General features: G+C 36.8%; 1 protein-coding gene across 1 annotated transcript in view; it reads left to right on the forward strand.

The window, feature by feature from the left end:
- The first annotated feature begins 11216 nt into the window (after positions 1 to 11216).
- Positions 11217 to 21992, forward strand: part of LOC144367188 (uncharacterized) — a 42224-nt gene continuing 31448 nt past the window's right edge. The window contains 2 exon segments of the mRNA XM_078022688.1: positions 11217 to 11227; positions 19561 to 19706. Coding sequence (XP_077878814.1) covers positions 11217 to 11227; positions 19561 to 19706 — 157 coding nt within the window.

Below are 21992 nucleotides of genomic sequence, written 5' to 3' on the forward strand. Positions count from 1 at the left end.
TAGGAGAACAAGAACAAGGTATAGCAGCATCAATACAAATAGATCAAGGAACAGAAAGACATGAATTGGATTTTCAGAAAGGGCCACTGAGACAATCAAAATTACTTGGAAATCAGAAAGACCAGTGTGGGTTCCATAGTGGCCCCTGACTAAAGAAAAGATACAAGTAGCCCATGATCTGGTCAAACAACAATTAGCGGAAGGACATATACAACCTTCCATATCTTCCCATAATACTCCCATTTTTGTCATCAAAAAGAAATTTGGTAAATGGAGATTATTGCAAGATTTAAGAGCCATTAATAATGAGATGGCTATTATGGGACCTGCTCAATCAGGGATTCCTCAATTGTCTGCTTTGCCAAAAACCTGGCATATTTTAGCTATAGATATTAAAGATTGTTTTTTTTTCAATTCCAATTCATCCTGAGGATAGTCCACATTTTGCATTTACTATCCCTACATTAAATCATGAAGGTCCTGATCAGAGATATGAATGGAAAGTATTCCCTCAAGGGATGGCTAACAGTCCAACTATGTGTCAAATCTATGCTAACAAAGCAATCCAGCCACTTAGAAATCAAAATCCTGAACTACAAATATTTCACCATATGGATGATGTATTATTAGCACATAAAGATAAAAATATATTGCTGGAATGTTATGCCACACTTACAAACTTATTAAAAAATTATAACCTAGAGATAGGAATAGATAAAGTACAATTAAATTTTCCAATTAATTATTTAGAAGTTCTATTATTCTGAACCATGGTCCATCCACCAAAAATTCAAATAGGAGTAGATCAACTCAAATCACTTAACGACTTTCAAAAGTTATTAGGAGACATAAATTGGATAAGGCCTTATCTAGGCATACAAACAGGAGAGTTGGGACCTTTATTTGATATCCAAAAAGGTCCATCAGATCCAAATTCACCCCACATGTTAACTCCTAAAGCTAGAAAGGCATTAAAAATTATTGAAACATATATGGAAAATATGCATTTGGATAGAATTGATAAGTTTGCCTTTATTATTTATTGTACTACCAACAAAAAATATTCTACAGGAGTATTTTGGCAAGAAGGTCCCTTGTTGTGGATACATTTATCTTATTCTCCTAACACTATTCTTACTAGGTATCCTGAGGCTGTAGGACAAATAATATTCAAAGGAATAAGAGCAGCAAAGGGAGTGTTTGGAATTTCTCCCAATAAAATTATTACTCCATATACTATGGATCAAATTGATTAGTTAGCTAATGAGTTAAATACTTGGGCAATAATCATGTGTAAATATAATGTTTCATTTGATAATCATTTACCATCTAATCTTTTGTTGTCTTTTTGGTCTAAGCATCCTGTAGTTTTTCCTAAAAACAAGATGATTTGACTCAAATCCATAACAGCTGATATCCAGAGCTCCAGCTTGGCTATTCTTAAATCTGCAACAGTGATTAACCAGGATGCTTTTTTCAATATCTATTTTATTATTGCATTTTTCCCACATCATAAAGCTCTATTTTAGTTTTGAGCTCATACAAACCTAGTTTAATGTTTTTCTGATCAGTTTTATTTTTTGACTGTGGAGTTTTAAAACATTGCAATGGAGATTTCACCTAGGTAAAGTTACAAGGCCTTTACTATTGTCTTATGTGTTGTACATTTGTGTGCACATTTGTGTTTTGTGTTGTATGTCTATATGTGCATATGTCCATATTTCATATATGAGAAGTGCTCGTGAAAAAATGGATCCGAATTATTATTTTTTTATTCCCGTGATTTAAATGGTTTAATTTAAATTAGGTAAACAGCTGTTAAGGATTATTTTTAAAGGTGGTTAACAGATCTGTTTGTTTTCTTTCACCTTTCCTTTTCATTATATTTATTAATTCTGTTCAGGATAATGTCTCTTTAGCATCTTTGCCAGAATTCCCATCTCCATCCAAGTGCCGGTGAAGACTAAGATAAAATCAAACTACAGCTTCTATGATAGCTATCACAGTAAACTGTATAAACTGATGCATCAATGAATATAACTCAACTGCTCAATCAAGGACTCATTTTACTTTGGGAGGAAATGGACATATTGATAGAATCCTCGCTTTGAACTGCTTTCAGAAATTGCCTGGACTATATATCAGTTGTATGCATTGTGAACTATCGTTTGGTGCAGTGATTTGTGGTAGTGCTGGCATATCTTTGCTGATGGTGTCACCAGTGATGCAATTTTTCCAAAGGAGCCAGCAACTAGCTTGGTGTCGTGGCATTTCTGTATCTTCCTCCCTTCTGCTAATGATGGTCTAAAATTTGGGGGCCAACAGAGGTGAGGCAAAGAACCTTATCCCCACCCCTGGCACCAAGGCTAAATTTGAGGTCCAACAGAGGTGAGGCAAGAACCTCACCCCCTCACTGGTGCATAGGCCTATCCACAAGTATGGCTGAATGCTGGACCAGTAGTCAGTGACGGGTATGATCCAATTGCAATGATATCAACCTAAGACAGGAGGCTGATGCCTAGAGGTCAGTTTTTCCCATGACAGGTAAGAACCATATGTTGAATTGGACAACCTACCAGGCACGGTCCTTAAGCCACATAGCTTGTTGTTTAATTAATCAGAAGGGGGGAGATGCTGAGAGCCATTAGTCAAGTAGGTATGACAATTTCCTTGCCAGCGTACCCCATGTTGCTTAGAGGAAAAACTTGTGGAAATGGACTTGCCTTGGACATTTGCAGTGATATTGCATGTATGCTTGAGTAAGGTGACCTTACTCAAGGACCAGGGCGGATCCGGGTTTAGGGCGGATCAGGTTTTAGGGAGTATCCCGCTCCTTGGGTTTAGGGCGGTTCCAGGTTTAAGGTGTACCCTGCCAGGAATAGGGCATATCCTGCTGATTAGAGCCTAGTGGAGTACGTGGATTTTGCCCAGAACATGAATTTTTCCCAGAACGTGTTTGTAGAGGGCCGGTGTGAGTTCGGGAATAAAGAATTGCTGTTTGAATCTACAAAGCTGTGAGTGGCTTATGATTTTGTGCCCAGCCAGACTGTGGCACACCCTCAACAATAAAATATGAAATTCTGGTAACATTATTTTTAATTTTTCTCAGCCCTAAAATTTTCTGAACCTCCAACATCAAACGTGTGTTAGACATCCAATTATTTGAATTCCAAATATTCCTCAAGAGTTGATGGTGAATAAAAAGAACTAATAGAGTAAATCTAAAACAATTATTACTCTGACAACAATACAATTACCACAAAACAGGAGCATTTTGAGAATGAAAGGTGTTTCTAAAACAAACATAAGAAAGTCTTTATATATTAAGACTAACCAATTGTTTGTCTTATTTTGGTGGACCTAAATTATAGTTATTTTCAAAAAAACAAAATTTTAAATATTTTTATGCATTAATTGAATGAAAAACAATTTTTATATAGCTTATCTTTATTTCCAAAATAACATAAAGTATTTATTCTTGGTCTATACAAAATAACTTTAATCATGTTTTAAAAATCATATTCTTTTGTAGCACTGTGCCACTAATATTTTTCAAAAGAATATATTTCTTATTGCAGCATGGCATATTATTTTTATTTTACATGAGATCGTGTTCAGTATTATATCCTAGGATTAAAACAATTGACTCTTTTAATAGAAACATTTTTTACCTTATTTTTTTTACTTTTTTTATGTGGTGTTGAGGATCAAACCCAGTGCCTCACATATGCTACATAAGCACTCTACCACTGAGCCACAACTCCAGCACTAACTGATTTTTTTTAACATCTGACTCTTTTTTTTTCTGCAAGTACTACACACACACAGTTTGTTTATTCAGTCACTTACAGAAAAGCATCATATTTTCTCTCACATTTTGGCAATTACAGTTAAATGGAGGTATTATTAATTTCTGAAAAATATCAGGGTTTTATAAATGTCTAGTTTATAAAAAGTTTTAGCAAACACAAACCAAGAGAATGAGCATACTGTGCACTAAACATATAAACAAAGTAACCACAATTAATATATAACAATTAGAATATATTTTTATTTTTATTAGAACTTTCTAGCTATACATATTTGTTGGGTTCATTGCAACAAACTCATGCATAAATGGAATTTGATTTCAGTTTATGATTCACCTCTTTTCCCTCCTATCTTCCCTCTCTTCCCCATTCTCCTTCCTCTACTCCACTAGACTTCCTATCACTCACCTATTCATATTTCACTGGTCCTTTTTGCATTAATATAAAATTCCCTGTGGTATATTTAGATAATACATGACATAATTTTCTTAAAATCATTTTTCATTGCCTCTGCTTACTCATCCTCTCATTCTATAGATCTCCTTCTACATTACTAATCTTTGCATTATCTTTATGTTATTCTATCATTCCTGTCATTTTTTCTTTATTTTCTTCTAGCTTCCGCATATGAAAGAAAACATCTGACCTTTATGATTCTGAGTTTGGCTTACTTCACTTAGCATAATATTCTCCATTTCCACAAATTTACCAGCAAATGCCATAATTTCTTTCTGTGTTGTGGCTGAGAAGAACTCTATCTCTCCATCTATCTATCGATCTATCTAATCTATCAAATATATCTAATCTATCTATCTCTCTAATATGTCTACCTATATCTATATCTATTATCTCTATCTATCTATATCTATATGCATATATGTCTATATTAACCCATTTATCTATTTACAGGCACCTGGTTAATTCCATAGTTTATTATTTTGAATTTTGCTGCTATAAACACTGAAATACCTCTATCATTATTAGTATGCCAATTTAAGATCATTTGGAAAAATACTGAGGAATAGAGTAGCTGGGTCATTTGGTAGTTCCATCCTTAGTTTTTCTGAGGAATTTCCTTTCTGCTCTTCAGAGTGGTTGTACTAGTATGCAGTCTTACCAAATAAAAAAATGTACAAGTGTACCATTTTCCCAAACCTCACCATTATTTGTTAATATATGGAGTGAGAAGAATTCTTAATGTAGTTTTTACTTGCATTTTCCTGCCTTCAAAAGATATTCAACCTTTTTTTTTATATATTTTTTGGTCAATTAAGTTTCTTCTTTTGACAAGTTTCTGTTTAGTTCTTTTGCTCATTTATTGATTGATTATTTGTTGTTATCCAATGAAGAGTTTGTTTTTTCATTCTGTTGACTCACTTCTCATTTATAATTATTTCCTTTGTTGTGAAGAAGCTTTATGATTTACTGATAGCCCATTTATTGATTCTTGATTTTATTTCTTGCACTTTGGGCATTTTTTTAAAGGAAGTTAGTCCAGGCACCTGCTTGAGTTTTTTTTTTTTTAATTATGGTTCAAAACATTACAAAGCTCTTGACATATCATATTTAATTAATTTGATTCAAGTGGGTTATTAACTCCCATTTTTACATATACATATTGCAGAATCACATTGGTTATTCATCCATGTTTATACATACTGCCATACTAGTGTCGGTATATTCTGCTTCCTTTCCTATCCCCTATTATCCCCCTTCCCTCCCCTTTCTTCTTCTCTCTCTACCCCCATCTACTGTATTTCATTTCTCTCTCTTGTTTTTCCCCCTTTCCCCTCACATCCTCTTATATGTAATTTTGTATACCAATGCAGATCTCTTTCCATTACCATGCAATTCCCCTTCTCTCTCCCATTTCCTCTCACCTCTTGTCCCTGTTAATGGCAATCTTCTTCTCATGTTCTTCCTCCCTGCTCTCTTTTGAGTTGCTCACCTTATATCAAAGAAGACATTCGGCATTTGTTTTTAAGGGATTGGCTAGCTTCACTTAGCATAATGTGCTCTAATGCCATCCATTTCCCTTCAAATGCCATGATTTTGTTATTTTTTAGTGCTGAGTAATATTCCATTGTGTACAAATGCCACATTTTTTTATTCATTCATCTATTGAAGGGCATCTAGGCTGTGTTTTCCACAGTCTAGCTATTATTAATCATGCTTCTATGAACATTGATGTAGCTGTATCTCTATAGTATGCTCTTTTTAGGTCTTTTGGGAATAGTCCGAGAAGAGGAATAGCTGGGTTGAATGGTGGTTCTATTCCCAGTTTTCCAAGGAATCTCCATACTGCTTTCTAGATTGGCTGCACCAATTTGCAGTCCCACTAGCAATGTATAAGTGTACCCTTTTCCCCACATCCTCACCAGCACTTGTTATTGTTTGACTTCATAACGGCTGCCATTCTTACTTGAGTGAGATAGTATCTTAGAGTGGTTTTAATTTGCATTTCGCTTACTGCTAGAGATGGTGAGAATTTTTTCATGTATTTGTTGATTAATTGTATATTCTTCTCTGAGAAGTGTCCGCTCAGATCCTTGGCCCATTTGTTGATAGGGTTATTTGTTTTCTTATTGTTTAATTTTTTGAGTTCTTTGTATACTTTGGATATTAGGGCTTTATCTGAAGTGTGAGGAGTAAAAATTTGTTCCCAGGATGTAGACTCCCTATTTACCTCCCTTATGGTTTCTCTTGATGAGAAAAAACCTTTTAGTTTGAGTATATCCCATTTGTTGATTCTTGATTTTAACTCTTGTGCTATAGATGTCCTATTAAGGAATTTGGAGCCCAACCCCACGAGATGTAGATTAGACCAAACTTTTTCTTCTATCTGACCCAGTTTCTGGTTTGATCCCTAGCTCCTTGATCCATTTTGAGTTAACTTTTGTGCATGGCGAGAGAAAGGGATTTAGTTTCATTTAGTTGCATATGAATTTCTGGTTTTCCCAGCACCATTTGTTAAAGATGCTATCCTTTCACCATTGCATGCTTTTAGCACCTTTGTCAAATATAAGGTAGTTGTAATTTTTTGGATTGGTCTCTGTGTCCTCTGTTCTGTACCATTGGTCCACATGCCTGTTTTGGTACCAGTACCATGCTGTTTTTGTTACTATTGCTCTGTAGTATAGTTTGAAGTCTGGAATCATTATGCCACCTGTTTCACTCTTCCTGCTTAGAATGGCTTATGCTATTCTGAGTCTTTTTTTTTTCAGATGAATTTCATGATTGCTTTATCTATTTCTATAATAAATGCTGTTGGAATTTTGATTGGCATTGCATTAAACCTATAGAATACTTTTTGTAATATTGCCATTTTGTTGATGTTAGTTCTGCCTATCCATGAACAGGGTATATTTTTCCATCTTCTAAGATCTTCTTTCATTTCTCTCCTTAGGGTTCTGTAGTTTTCATTGTATAAATCTTTCACCTCTTTTATTAGGTTGATTCCCAAGTATTTTTTATTGAGGATATTGTGAATGGGGTGGTTATCTTCATTTCCATTTCAGAAGATTTGTCCCTGATATACAAGAATGCCTTTGATTTTTGCAAGTTGATTTTATATCCTGCCACTTTGCTGAAATTCATTTATTAGCTCTAGAAGTTTCTTTGTAGACCCTTTTGGGTCTTCTGGGTATAGGATCATGTCATCCACAAATAGTGCCAATTTAAGGTCCTCTTTTTCTATTTTTATGCCTTTAATTTCTTTTGTCTAATTGCTCTGGCCAATGTTTTGAGAAATATGTTGAATAGATGTGGTGAGAGAGGGCATCCCTGTCTTGTTCCAGATTTTAGAGGGAATTCCTTCAATTATTCTCCATTTAGAATGATGCTAGCCTGAGGCTTAGCATAGATAGCTTTTACAATATTGAGATAAGTTCCTGTTATCCCTAGTTTTTCTAGTGTTTTGAACATAAAAGGGATGCTGTACTTTGTCGAATGCTTTTTCTGCATCTATCGAGATGATCTTGTGGTTCTTATGGTTAAGTCTATTGATGTGATGAATAACATTTACTGATTTCCATAGATTGAACCAGGCTTGCATCCCAGAGATGAATACTACTTGATCATGGTGCACAATTTCTTTGATATGCTTTTGTATTCAATTCGCCAGGATTTTATTGAGGATTTTTTGCATCTAAGTTCATCAGAGATATAGGTCTGTAGTTTTCTTTCATTAAAGTGTCTTTGTCTGGTTTCGGGATCAGGACGATATTGGCCTCATAGAATGAATTTGGAAGAGCTCCTTATTTTTCTATTTCTTGAAATAACTTGAAAAGTATTGGTATTAATTCTTCTTTGAAGGTTTTGTAAAACTCTGCTGTATATCCATCCAGTGCAGGGCTTTTCTTGGTTGGTAGTCTTTTGATGGCTTCTTCTATTTCCTCCTTTGTTATTGGTTTGTTTTAATTGTGTGTATCTTCCTGACTCAATCTGGGCAAATCATATGACTTAAGAAATTTATCGATATCTTCGCTATCTTCTATTTTATTGGAATATAGGGTTTCAAAATAATTTCTAATTATCTTCTGTATTTCTGTAGTGTCCATTGTGATATTGCCTTTTTCATCCCCTATGTTAGTAATTTTAGCTGTCTCTCTTCTTCTTTTCATTAGCATGGCTAAGGGTCTGTTGATCTTATTTATTTTTTCAAAGAACCAACTTTTAGTTTTATCAATTTTTTCAATGGTTTTTTTTGTTTGTTTGTTTCAATTTCGTTGATTTCCACTCTTATTTTAATTATTTGTTGCCTTCTACTACATTTGCTGTTGTTGTGCTCTTCCTTTTCTAGGGTTTTGAGATAATGTGTGAGTTTATATATTTGTTGTTTTTTCTTTTTTTGAGGAATGAACTCCAGGAAAATGAATTTCCCTCTTAAAACTGCTTTCATTGTGTCCCATAGACTCCGATATGTTGTGTCTGTATTTTCATTTATCTCCAAGAATTTTTTAGTTTTTCACAGACACAACATTTTTGATTGTATGTGGTGCTGAGGATTGAACCCAGGCCGCACGCATGCTAGGCGAGCACGCTACCGCTTGAGCCATAGCCCCAGCTCATCCAAGAATTTTTTGATTTCCTCCTTTATGTCTTCTGTAACCCATTGATCATTCAGTAACATATTGTTAATTTTCCAGGTGATGCAGGATTTTTCCTTCCTTATTTTATCATTGATTTCCAGTTTCATTCCATTATGATCAGATAAGATGCATGGTATTATCTCCACACCTTTATGTTTACTAAGAGTTGCCCTATGGCATCATATATGGTCTATCTTTGAGAAGAATCCATGTGTTGCTGAGAAGAACGTGTATCCACTTGATGATGGTTGATATATTCTATATATGTCAGTTAAGTCTAGGTTATTGATTGTGTTATTGAGTTCTATAGTTTCTTTATTAAGCTTTTGTCTGGAGGATCTGTCCAATGGTGAGAGCGGTGTGTTGAAGTAACTCATAATTATTGTGTTGTGGTCTATTTGACTCTTGAACTTGAGGAGAGTTTGTTTTATGAATGTTGCAGCACCATTGTCTGGTACATACATATTGACAATTGTTATGTCTTGTTGGTGGATGGTTCCTTTTAACAATATATAGTGTTCTTCTTTATCCCTTTTGATTAACTTAAGTTTGAAGTTGATTTTATTTGAGATATAAGTATGGCCACTCCTGCTTGCTTCCGAGGACCATGTGAGTGGTATGATTTTTCCCAACTTTTCACCTTCAGCCTGTGTATGTCTTTTCCTATCATATGAGTCTCCTGAAGGCAGCATATTGTTGGATTTGTTTTTTTAATCCAGGTTACTAGCCTGTCTCTTGATTGGTGAATTTAAGCCATTAACTTTTAAGGTTACTATTGATATATGGTTTGTACTTCCGTCATGCTTGTTTATTTATTTATTTTAATATGGCTAGTTTTTCCTTTTTGGTTATTTTTTTTTCCTTCCCTTTACTGAGTTTCCTCCCACTGTTAGTTTTGGGTGCTGTTTTTCAACTCCTCTTCTTGTAGTGTTTTGCTCAAAATGCCTTGCAGTGCTGGTTTTCTGGCTGCAAATTCTTTTAACCTTTGTTTATCGTGAAATATTTTAATTTCATTGTCAAATCTGAAGTGTAATTTTGCTGTATACAGTATTCTTGGTTGGAATCCATTATTTTTTAGTGATTGAAATACATTGTTGCAGGATCTTCTCGCTTTCAACATCTGTGATGAAAAATCAGCCATTAACCTAATTAGTTTACCCCTGAATGTAATCTGCCTCCTTTCTCTTGTAGCTTTTAATATTCTCTCCTTGTTATGTATGTTGGATATCTTCATAATTATGTGTCTTGGAGTGGGTCTATTATGGTTTTGAATGTTTGGGGTCCTGTAGGCTTCCAGGATTTGGCAATCCATTCCATCTTTCATATCTGGGAAGTTTTCTAGGATTATTTCATTCAATAGATTGTTCATTCCTTTGGTTTGAACCTCTATGCCTTCTTTTATCCCAATGACTCTCAAGTTTTGTTTTTTTATGACATCCTATATGTCTTAGATAGATTGCTTGTGAATTTTAAGCATCCTTTCTATGTTGACTATATTCTTTTCAAGTTGATAAACTTTGTCTTCATTATCTGATGTTCTGGATTCTACTTGATCTAATCTATTGGTAATATTCTTGTTTGAGTTTTTAATTTGGTTTATGGTTTTCTGCATTTCTAGGATTACCGTTTGATTTTTTTAAAAAAATCTCTATCTCCTGGTAGAGCTCATTCTTTGCCCTTTGAATTTGCTTATTTAATTCATTTTCAAAATATACTTTCATTGTTTGGACTTGCTGTCTAATGTCTTCTCTAAGATTCCATTCCATCTGAGTTAGGTATGCCTTGAGTTCTTTCTCTGTCCATTTTTCTGATGCCTCTAGGTTCTCCTGTGTATTTAAGTTGTCCTGCATTGTGTGTAATCCTTTTTTTCCTTGTTTTTTCATAGTGTTCAAGTTACTTTCCAACTCTGTTTGACTGCTGTGTTTCTTTTTTCTCCTTTAAATTTGTTTTGGTTTTTATAGTTCCACTATCTCTCCTTTGTGTTAGGAGACAATGTTTAGAGATGTTGGATTTAATTGTGATTTAAGGTAAATTCATTAGTTTCATTAAAGGCCTTCAGAATTTAATGGCTTATAGAGAATTGAGGTTTGGACTTAGGATTATATGTTAAGGTTGGGCGATTTGATGGTATGGAGGTTAGTATATGTTAGCTTCTTTGGAGGGGTTGCTCAAATGAAGGCAGATATTAACAAGAGAACAGACAGGAGTTCTTGGGGGTAGTTAAGGGCTTAGGTGGACTATAGACCTATTCGTAGTATTCATCTATTTGCATTTAGTAAGTTATATGTAATCTGGGTGTTCATGTTTAAGAGGAAAGATGGAGAAAAGGTAAGGACTTGAACCAAGAAAGAGAGAGGGAGAGAAGAAAGAAAGAGAAAAGAATATAAAAGAAAAGAAATGATAAAAAATAATAAAATGCAGTAAAATAAAAATTACAATTGAAATAAAAATTACAATTGAAAAAATAATTAAAAAATTTAAAATTAAAAAATTAAAGAATTTTAAAAATGAGAAAAAAAAATAAGGGCACTGCTGAGGGCCATTACCAAGTAGGAATGACGCAGCGAAATCCTTGCCAGCGTACCCCATGTTAAATGGACTTGCCTTGGAAATTTGCTGCGACCTTGCTTGTGTGTTTGAGAAAGGTGACCCTGCTCAATCACAAGGGTGGATCCAGGATTAGGGTGTATCTTGCAGGAAGTATCCCCGTCCTTGGGTTTAGGGCATGACAATAGGAGTTTTAGGGAAGTTTAAGGTTGAAGATTATTTCTGCTGGGAGTAGGGCGTGCCTGCTGCCTGAGTTCCTGCTGAGTTCTCGTGGAGAGAAAGTATTTAGGACTTGAATTGTGCGGGATATTGGGATTGCCCCTGGACCTGTGTGGACGCAGTGTGAGTTCGGAAGAAAGAATTGCTGTTTGAATCTACAAGGTGTGGTGGCTCGTGATTCTGTGCCAAGCCGAGACATTGGCTTTGGCAGGGCACTGTTAGGCTTCTATTTTCTTTGCTTCCAGTAGGTGGTGCTGTGCCTTCTGGGCCAAGATTTTGCCCTCTGTCTGTAGGATACAGTCAGTGTGAGGCCGCTCTCTCCTCCCCCCCCCCCAAGTATCTCTCAAAAATCTGTTAGCTTAGGTTTATTCCTGGCCTCTAGTCCCCTGGCTTCTCCTGCTAGCTAGGCCTTCCCCAGTGTGATGCCTCTTGGCAGTTCAAACTATACTCTGGGCCTGCAGTTTGCTGGGTGTGGAGTGTGGCTATTGGGAACCGGCACCTTATTGTGTTGATTCCTTCCGCTTGCCACTCCCCCAGAGCTGGCAAGACAGGTTTTGTTTTTGCCTCTGATGGGAGGGGGAGTTGGAGGTCAGATTCCTTTACCTTTCCCCATGTCTCTATTCCTGCTCACTCTGATAATCCCTCCCCCGGAAAGCCGGGGAGAGATTTTATGTGAATTCCCCGCTGTATGGGAGATGGGCTGAATAACACACACCTGTTCTATTGCTGTGATCTGTTGGAAACTGGCGATGGTGACATATTCTCTTCAAGATGGTGGCCACTGGCTTCCATGGTCGACTGTCCAGTTTGGGGAACACAACTGGACCGCTTCCTTCCCTGTCTCAAACCCTGAACTCAGCCCGGAGCTCAGTGAGGGCACAGCCAGCAGGACTCCACAGAGTCCACAGCACTGTTTCTCTCTGTGTTGCTGGCCACTTCTCGGCGCCCCGCCTTCTCTCACCAATCTATTTTTGAATGACAAATGGATAACAAAAGAAAACAGGGAATAAAACCATTCTTAAAAACAAAATAGACTAGTGATACAAAATTTTACATCTCTGGAATATAATAAGTGCAATGAGGAAAATTTATAGTATCAAGCTCAAATATTAAAAAAATAGAAATATGCCAAATATATAACATCACATTACAACTCAAGACCATAGAAAAAGAACAAACCTACAGTAAAATCAATAAAAGACAATAAATAATTAAAATCAGAGCTCAAACCAATGAAATTGAGACTAAAAAACAATATTAAAGATAAATGGAACAGTTTGTTCCTTGTAAAGAAACACAATGTTGATTAACGCCTTAGCCAATCTAACCAAAATAAAGAGAAGACTAAAATTAACATAAAAAGGAACTATTACTGTAGACACTACTGAAGTCCATGGTTCATAAGAAACTATAAAATTGATACTCTAATAAGCTAGAAAAGCTGGATGATACTGACAAATTCCTAGAGATATATGACCTGCATAAATTGAACCATTAGAATATAGGAAATATACACAGATTAACATCCAATAATAAAAGTGAAGCACCTATTAAAAGCCTTGCAACACAAAAATTCCAAGCCTAGATAGATTCTCAACTGAGTTCTACCAGATCTTTTAAAAGAAACTAATTCCAATTCTCTTCAAATTATTCCATGAAATAGAAAAGGAAGGATCACTACCAAATTTATTCTGTAAAGCTAAATCCACCCTAATACCAAAACCAGAAAAAGATACATCAAGGGAAGAAAACTTCAGATAATTTCCTTGATGAACACATATGCAAAATTTCATAATAAAATATTGGCAAACTGCATGAAAACACATTAAAAAAGAAAGTACATCATGATAAAAATAGAAGAAAGATCAGTGTACTAAATGGATGTGAGAGAGAAGAGTTGGAATAGTGACAATTTTCAAAGTTATATGAAAGTATAAATTTGCATTATATATTATGTTTCCCTGTATGACACCCTCTCTATTAGTATATAACTGTGAACTATCAGCAATAATACTTCTTAAATATTCAGGTTTTTGCTCACTTAGCATGGAAACTGCAACATAACATTAAAATGTGTCTTTGAAATTGACCACAATCAAATAACTTGTGTAAAGAAAAGCACAATATCTGGATGCAGGGTGAAGATGATAGGCCTTGTTTCCAGCCCACAGTAAAGGTGATATAAACTTGAGGAGAGTAAAGTAGAACTCAAAATGAGAAGCAAAACTATTATACCCTTACCTCCTCTGTTGCCAGCAGTTGCTTTTACTGTCATTTGTACAGTAGTTTATTTCTTTTACAAGTAATATTCTGCACCTTTGCACACCATCTGTGGGCAAGTAGCTGAGATCAGAAAATTGGGAACCATACTTCAGTACCTGGCTTTCAGGATTGAGCTAGATGCAAACATCTATGATAGCTTGAAAACTTAAAATAGAAGAGAAAGGGAGATAGGGAAAGTGAGGTTTTTATTTTGCAATTTTAAATAAGGTCAATGAGTTTCTGAAGGTGGTCTTGCCTCGATTTCCCTTTTTTGAAATTTCTGATTACTATTACTATAATTTAATCCTCTTAAAATATCTTAGATAAAACTTCAAAAAAGATTTTTTACTTAATTAACCTGATTTAGATATTGTTGTTTGTTAGCCAATGTAAATTAACTGATATAAAATAGTTTTCATATGATAATTGCTTCCATATTAATAAACTGAGATAGTAAATTACAGAAAATAGTAGCATATTATTATCATGAGGCTTTATGCTGAAACAGAAAGAATTAGACATAAATTCAGTGATATAGTGAGTCCTTGATTGATTTGAGAGATAAATTGAGAATATATGCAGGTAAAAACAAAATGTTCAGACTTACATTCATCAACCTTGTGGCTTAAATCCCTCACTGTCATTGACCACCTTTGTATTTCTGAATTGGCTGCCTTGTCTTGAAAAAGGAGAGTATAACAGTTAAGATGATAGTATTTGTGAGGATAACCACACACAGAAAAAGACTTGAAAGAGTACACAGTATAAATGATTTCTCAGTATATGTATTTATGTTTTTAACTTTGAAAATGTATTATGTTTGATGTTCTGTATGGCACTTATGACAAATTTTATTTCCTCATAAGTTAGATAATTTATTTGAGATTTCAAAAACACTAATTTTATAGAAAGAAGACACAAATATTTGGAAGAAAACAATTCCTGGAACTTCTATGTAGCCATTATAGGTTTTCCTAATATATTTGTATACACATATAATATATATATATATATATATATATATATATATATATATATATATATATATATCCTGTATAACAACAAAAAGAGGTAAAATTTAATTAAATTATGGCTCATATGTTCAGATGTCAAAATGCATGGTAATCTGATTCTCTTTTTCTGTGTGTGCATTGGGCATGATATCAAATTGGAACAATGTGGCACATAAAAGCTGTTCACCACATAACAGCCAGGAAGTAGAGAGGAATAAAAGTCAGGGACAAGATATAATCAAAGTCCATTCCTGCAATGACCTGCTTCCTCCAGCTATGCCCTACCTAGGCAGCCTCTTCAAAATGTTGAATGTATGTTCTACTCATCTATTTCCCTCCCAAGGGAGCAGCCTCCAGTTGGGTGTCTTTTTGGTTTTAGTTTATTTTTTGTTTTTATTTTTCTTTTTCCCAGTTGTTCTGAGCTGTGCTGGCCTGACAGAAGGTCTATTTCTGGTGAAATGCAATGGTTTTTCTTACTTGTTTCCATGTGGCTATTCTTGGCTCTGCTTCCTTGCAGCACTGTAACTTCTTGTTTCTAGAGTCTCATAAAGGCTTTGAACCCTAGATTATCAAATGGGTGTCTCTCTGAGGGACATAACAAGGTCTGTGGCTTCCTGTTCAACCAGTGTGTTAATTGGAGCAAATGTGACTCCATTTTGTTTTATGACTTCATCCTGTAAAACAACCATGCCAAGTAGAAGAGTCATGACTGAGGCAAGATGTCCTTTTCCTTTTGCTATAGAAATCTTTAAGAACAGGGAACTACCTAAAGGGTATTGTTTCTGTAACTAGGGTAACGGGGCTATGTTTCTGTAATTGGGGTGACTGGGCTAACTGTGATTGGTTAGGCTTCCCTCGGCTTGGCTGCACTGTCTCGCTTCTGTAACCTGACTTGCTTGCATTTTCTAGACCCCCTGAACATCCCTTTTGCAGTTTTCAGGCTTATTAGGAGAGCCCTTGCAATTGTTTGGGGTTGATCAGGGGAACAGCTTTATGTTCTGGTCAGCCACCACCAGTGTGCTTCAATAAAGGCTTGATTCTATTAAACGTGAGTGGTCTGGAAGTCAGTTTACAAAACCCTGGGATGAAGCTTTAACTATGACACCATGTTGCTCATAATATGTCTTTTTCTCCCCTCTTGTTGCAACTAATGTTTTGTCTTTGTATGGTTGTTACTAGTTTGACTATCCTTTCCTAAGTGTGGATTTGTTGCTATTTTTCTTGCTCAGTTTTCTCTGGGCTTCTTGGGTCAGGTGTGTAATTTTGGACATGTCTCAGTCACCACTTCTTCAACTATTTCTTCTGCTCCTTTCTTTTCTTTCATCATTCCAATTATACATCTTGCATAGTTGATATTGTCTCGAAGCTCTTAGATGCTTTGTCCTAGATATTTTTCCTGCTTTTTGTGTTTAAGTCATTTCTACTTTTCTGTCTTCAAATTCACTGTTTTGTCTCCTCAGCTCTTGGTTGAGCCATTGATGAGCCCATGTAAACTATTCTTTTTTATTACTATTATATATAACATGTTATATATTACACATGTTACATAATATATAATGATATTTTGTTGCTCTGGTGTTTTTTTTTTAAGTTTCTAGCATGGTCCTCAGTGACCTACTTTCTCCAATTAGGTCTCTACTGCCCAGTAGTCCATTTAGCTATCAATGGATTAATCCACCAAATGGGTTACAGCCCTCTTGGTCCAATCATTGTCTAAAACCCCCAGCTCTGAACTTTGTGGTATTGAGAACCATGCTTTCAACACCTGAGTCTTTGAGGGGACATTCTAGACCCAAATCTTAACAAGCTTCCCATCTTCTAGGTCTTGCTCTTAAGATTTATTAAGTTGTTGGGCTGGGGATGTGGCTCAAGCAGCAGCGTGCTCGCCTGGCATGTGCAGGGTTCTGGGTTCAATCCTCAGCACCACATAAAAATAAAATAAAAAGATGTGGTGTCCACCGAAAACTAAAAAATAAATATTAAAAAAATTCTCTCTCTCTCTCTCTCTCTCTCTCTCTCTCTCTCTCTCTCTCTCTCTCATGCGTGCGCACGCTCTCTCTTAAAAAAAAAGATTTATTAAGTTGGACTGGATCGTTTCTCACTTCTGAAGGAAGACCCTCTGTGCACTTATCAGTGCTCCATGTATCATGTCAATTTCTAGTCTAGATGATGGGCACAGTCATCGTTCCTCACCCTCTATCCATGCCAGACAGCTATTCTCTCCCTTGGGTCTTTCCTGAGCTTAAGGCTGAATCTCCAAATGCATGTATAAACTGAATAAATGCTTGAGTGGGATTTCTTCAGATCTCTTGAGCTTTCTGAATAGATCTCTCTTCTCACCTACCTTCTACTATAAACCTCAAAATTCTTGGTATCCTTCCCTGGTACCTCAGCTCTATCTTCTCCAGTCATAGGGTCCACAGGGTTCCCATTCCCTGAGCCAGAGGCTGGAAACTCTTCAAAGTCAGCAAGCTGAGGTAGATATAGGATTCGCCTCATTTGTTTTTCTTTTCTTTGGGACCCTTGTCCGTCAGTGCTGATATCCATCATATCCAGTGTCCTTAAGCCATCACTTCAGGATAAATTCACTTTCAGTTATACTATTATAACCAGGAAGAGACATCCAGAGTATTCATTTGATTTGGAAGGTGCTGGGATTGAACCCAGAGCCTTGTACATGCTAAGCATGAAAGATTGTTGACTTTTCTTTTCTTTTTTTTTTTTATCCAGAGAAAGAACTCAGGAGCACTCTGAGCCACATCCCCAGCCCTATTTTGTATATTATTTAGAGACAGGGTCTCACTAAGTTGCTTATCACCTCATTTGCTAAGGATAGCTTTGAACTCGTGACCCTCCTACCTCAGCCTCCTCAGCTGCTGGGATTATAGGTGTGTGCCACCTCGCTCCACCCTGACAGATCATTGATTTTTGACAAAGACTTCCAGGCTGAGATAAAGAAAGGTTTTGCAACAAATGGTCCTGGATCACTGGATTTTCACATGGAGGAAAAAACTCTACCTCGTATCATACAGAAACATTACCTCAAAACAGATCACAGACCTAAGATAAAAGGCAAAGCTATAAAGCTTTTGGGAGGTGGGCAGAAATTTAAAAATCTTCACAATTTTGATGAACAAAAATATTTCCTATGTAGGACACATGACACATAAGCACTAATTATAAAAGTAAAAAATGTGCTGATTTGGACTTCTTCAAAATTAAATTATTTTTCTCATCAGATCTCATTAAAGGCTGGGTCTCTTCCCAGCAATTCTTTGGGGCCCAGCGGGGCACAGTGATGGGTGACAGGGTCCATAGTGCAAGGATGGGGACCATGCCAAGGAGGCCCTTGCCCTGATCTGCCCCTGGCAGGTTGAAATGCAACGGGCTTAATATCCAGAGTATACAAAGAACTCAAAAAATTAAACAATAAGAAAACAAATAACCCAATCAACAAATGGGCCAAAGACCTGAACAGACACTTCTCAGAGGAGGACATACAATCAATCAACAAGTACATGAAAAAATGCTCACCATCTCTAGCAGTCAGAGAAATGCAAATCAAAACCACCCTAAGATACCATCTCACTCCAGTAAGATTGGCAGCCATTATGAAGTCAAACAACAAGTGCTGGCGAGGATGTGGGGAAGAGGGTACTCTTGTACATTGCTGGTGGGACTGCCAATTGGTGCGGCCAATATGGAAAGCAGTATGGAGATTCCTGGGAAAGCTGGGAATGGAACCACCATTTGACCCAGTTATTGCCCTTCTCGGACTATACCCTGAAGACCTTAAAAGAGCGTACTACAGGGATACTGCCACATTGATGTTCATAGCAGCACAATTCACAATAGCTAGACTGTGGAACCAACCACAATGCCCCTCATTTGTACACAATGGAGTACTACGCAGCACTAAAAAATGACAAAATCATGGAATTTGCAGGGAAATTAATGGCATTAGAGCAGATTATGCTAAGTGAAGCTAGCCAATCCCTAAAAAACAAATGCCAAATGTCTTCTTTGATATAATGAGAGCAACCAAGAACATAGCAGGAAGGAAAAGCAGGAGGAAAAGATTAATATTAAATAGAGTCATGAGGTGGGAGGGAAAGGGAGAGAAAAAGGGAAATTGCATGAAAATGGAAGGAGACCCTCATTGTTATACAAAATTACATATAAGAGTTTGTGAGGGGAATGGGAAAAAATAAGGAGAGAAATGAATTACAGTGGATGGGGTAGAGAGTGAAGATGGGAGGGGAGGGGAGGGGGATAATAGAGGATAGGAAAGGTAGCAGAATACAACAGTTACTATTATTGCATTATGTAAAAATGTGGATGTGTAACGATGTGATTCTGCAATCTTTGCAATGTTTTGAATAATCAATAAAAAAAATTTAAAAAAAAAATTTAAAAAAGAAATGCAACAGGCTACAGCAGCCAGAGCTACCTGAGGGACAGAGGCTGGGGTTCTACTGGGCCTACAGCATTTTCTGCCTTGTCACAAAGGGGTTCCACCAGAGGCTATGTCTTGTATGCTCAGATGGGCGTGGCTTAGGTTAAGAACCGTGGACAAGAGGGAGGAGCCTAGTGTAATATCATTGATGGTGTTTGACCCAGAATTGTAAATAAAGAAGGCTATGTGACCTTGGAGGATGCATATGTGTACTTCTCCTGGGAGGAGTGGGAACTTCTTGCAGAGGTGCAGAGATTCCTGAATCGTAATGTAATGCTAGAGAACTTTGCACTGATGACCATGCTTGGTTGTTGGTATAATGCAGATAATGAGGAGACATTTTTTGCATGAGATCTCCTGAGTCAGGTGTCTTCATCCAGAAAGCCCACCCATGTGAAATGTGTGGCCTAAGATATTACACCTAGCTGAACACCAGGTATCATGCCTTGTGGAGAAACTTCACACATGTGGGCAACCTAGGAGAGAAATCTATTAAGAGTAAAATTTTGCCAGCAATAGAAGCCACATGTAGAGAGAATCTTTTCAGAGGGGATGATGTAGGGACCTCATTTGTGAAGAGCTGTACAGTCCACACATCCAGGACACTCTTTTCATTCAGGGAAGAAGGGATTAACTTGCCAGACAGCTTTGGCCTCTTCCAGCACCAGGCCATTGAACCCATACAAAAGGCCTAAAGTCTCTCCCGTGAAGCTCCAGCATCAGGAAACACCAAGGAGACCATGCTGGACAGATGGTTCTCAAGTGGGGAGACTTGTGAAAAGCTTCCTGAACACCTTCACTTTTCTTGACAGTTAACTCATACTGAGGTTAGACCCTTGAGGTGCCTACCAGGTGCATATGTGTTCAAGGAAAAGTCAACTCTTTTTAATCACAGAAAAATTCACAGTGGAGAAACATCTCATGGGTAAGGAGTGTGGAAAAGCCTTTGTTCACTTGTCCCACCTAAAAACACACCATAAATTTCACAATGAAAAACAACATTATATTTGCAGTATTCATAGGAAGTCCTTAGTCTTGTTTAGCCCCAGAGAGTTCACACCAGAGAAAGGCTTTACAAGTTAGTGAATGTAGGAAATTCTTAAGTCAAAGTTCCCATCTTACTGAACACTGGAGAATTCATACTGAGACAAGGCCTTATGGATGCATGAAATGTGGGAAATTTTTTAGCTATAAATCCAGCCTCATTAAATAGCAGAGAGTCCATAGAAGCAAGGTCTTATGTAGGCAGAAAATATGAAAAATCCTTCAGTTTCAAGGATACAGTTGTGAAGAATCAGAAAATCTACACCAGTGAAAGGCCTTATAAGTGTGAAGAATTTGGGAAATTCTTTAGACAAAGCTCCAAACTCATTGTACACCAGATTTCACACTAGAGAAAGGCCTTAGGTCTGCAGTGAATGTGGGAGAGTCTATAGCAGAAGCTCCCATCTTGTGTGGCACTGGGAAAGTTCACACTGGGGAAAGGCCTTAGTGCGACAGTTTTGGTGACCCTTTAGCTGCATCTCTTAAATATGTTCAGCAGCAAAAAAAAATCACACTAGAGAATAGTCTTATGAATTCAGAAAATTTGCTATTTCCTTTTTCAATTAATATTGTTCATGTCAGATAAAAGCTCCATTAAGTACCCTTTGTGAGGGAACGATCAGCCTGCACGTGAATCTTGTCTACCTTACATCCACTCTGGGAAGACTTACAATAAGCACACATACGTTTGATGTTTTCCTGAGGTGGACTGGAGTTTCTAACCTGTTCATAACTCCAGAGTTAACTGCACTGCCAGTGCCTGTGGCAGAAGCCATCTTATTGCTAGCAGGTCTGGATGTCAATCATACAATTCAGCTCCAGGAAGACTCTGCTTGCTCTCCAATTCCCTACAGCAAATCATGAGAGTTATGGACCATTGAGGGTCCTCATTTTTCTCCTCACATTAGGATTTGAGCCAGAATCTGCTGAAGATTTTGAGACAAGTTATCCCTTCATCAACAATGTTGGCTGTGAACATGATAGCCAGGACTTATTTTTCCTACTGCCAAGTCACCCAATGTTGCAACTATTAGTACCATTATGCTGTTTTATTCAGTGATAAAGGCACTTTATGTCATTTTTTACTCTTTGCTCTGTTTATTTTATGGAATGAACTGAGGAAAAAAATGTTTCTACCAATTTAAAGGGAGGAACACCTTTTGTTTGTTTGTTTATTTGTTTTGTACCAGAGATTGAACCCAGGGGCACTCAATCACTGAGCCACATTCACAAACTTTTTATTCTTTATTTTGAGACAGGGTCTTGCTAAGTTACCTCGGGCCTCACAAGCCACTGGGATTACAGGTAAGCACCACCACACCTGGCAGGAATAACTTTTGTGGGTACACCTTTTATTTGCTGCAGAGGGGACGACAGAATGCAGTGAACTGTCCTTAATCTAGCTTACTTAATGTACCTGTTGCCATAGGCCTGCAAGGAGAGACCAAAGAGTTTTATGTGCCTAATTCTTTGCCCTGAATGCAAGAATTTCTTGTGGTCCCAGTGTTCATTCTGAGGAAGGCATAATTGGTATGAAAATTTCCCATGTTTT

The sequence above is a fragment of the Ictidomys tridecemlineatus genome, chromosome 1 (genome assembly GCF_052094955.1).
Source record: "Ictidomys tridecemlineatus isolate mIctTri1 chromosome 1, mIctTri1.hap1, whole genome shotgun sequence".
NCBI lineage: Eukaryota > Metazoa > Chordata > Mammalia > Rodentia > Sciuridae > Ictidomys > Ictidomys tridecemlineatus.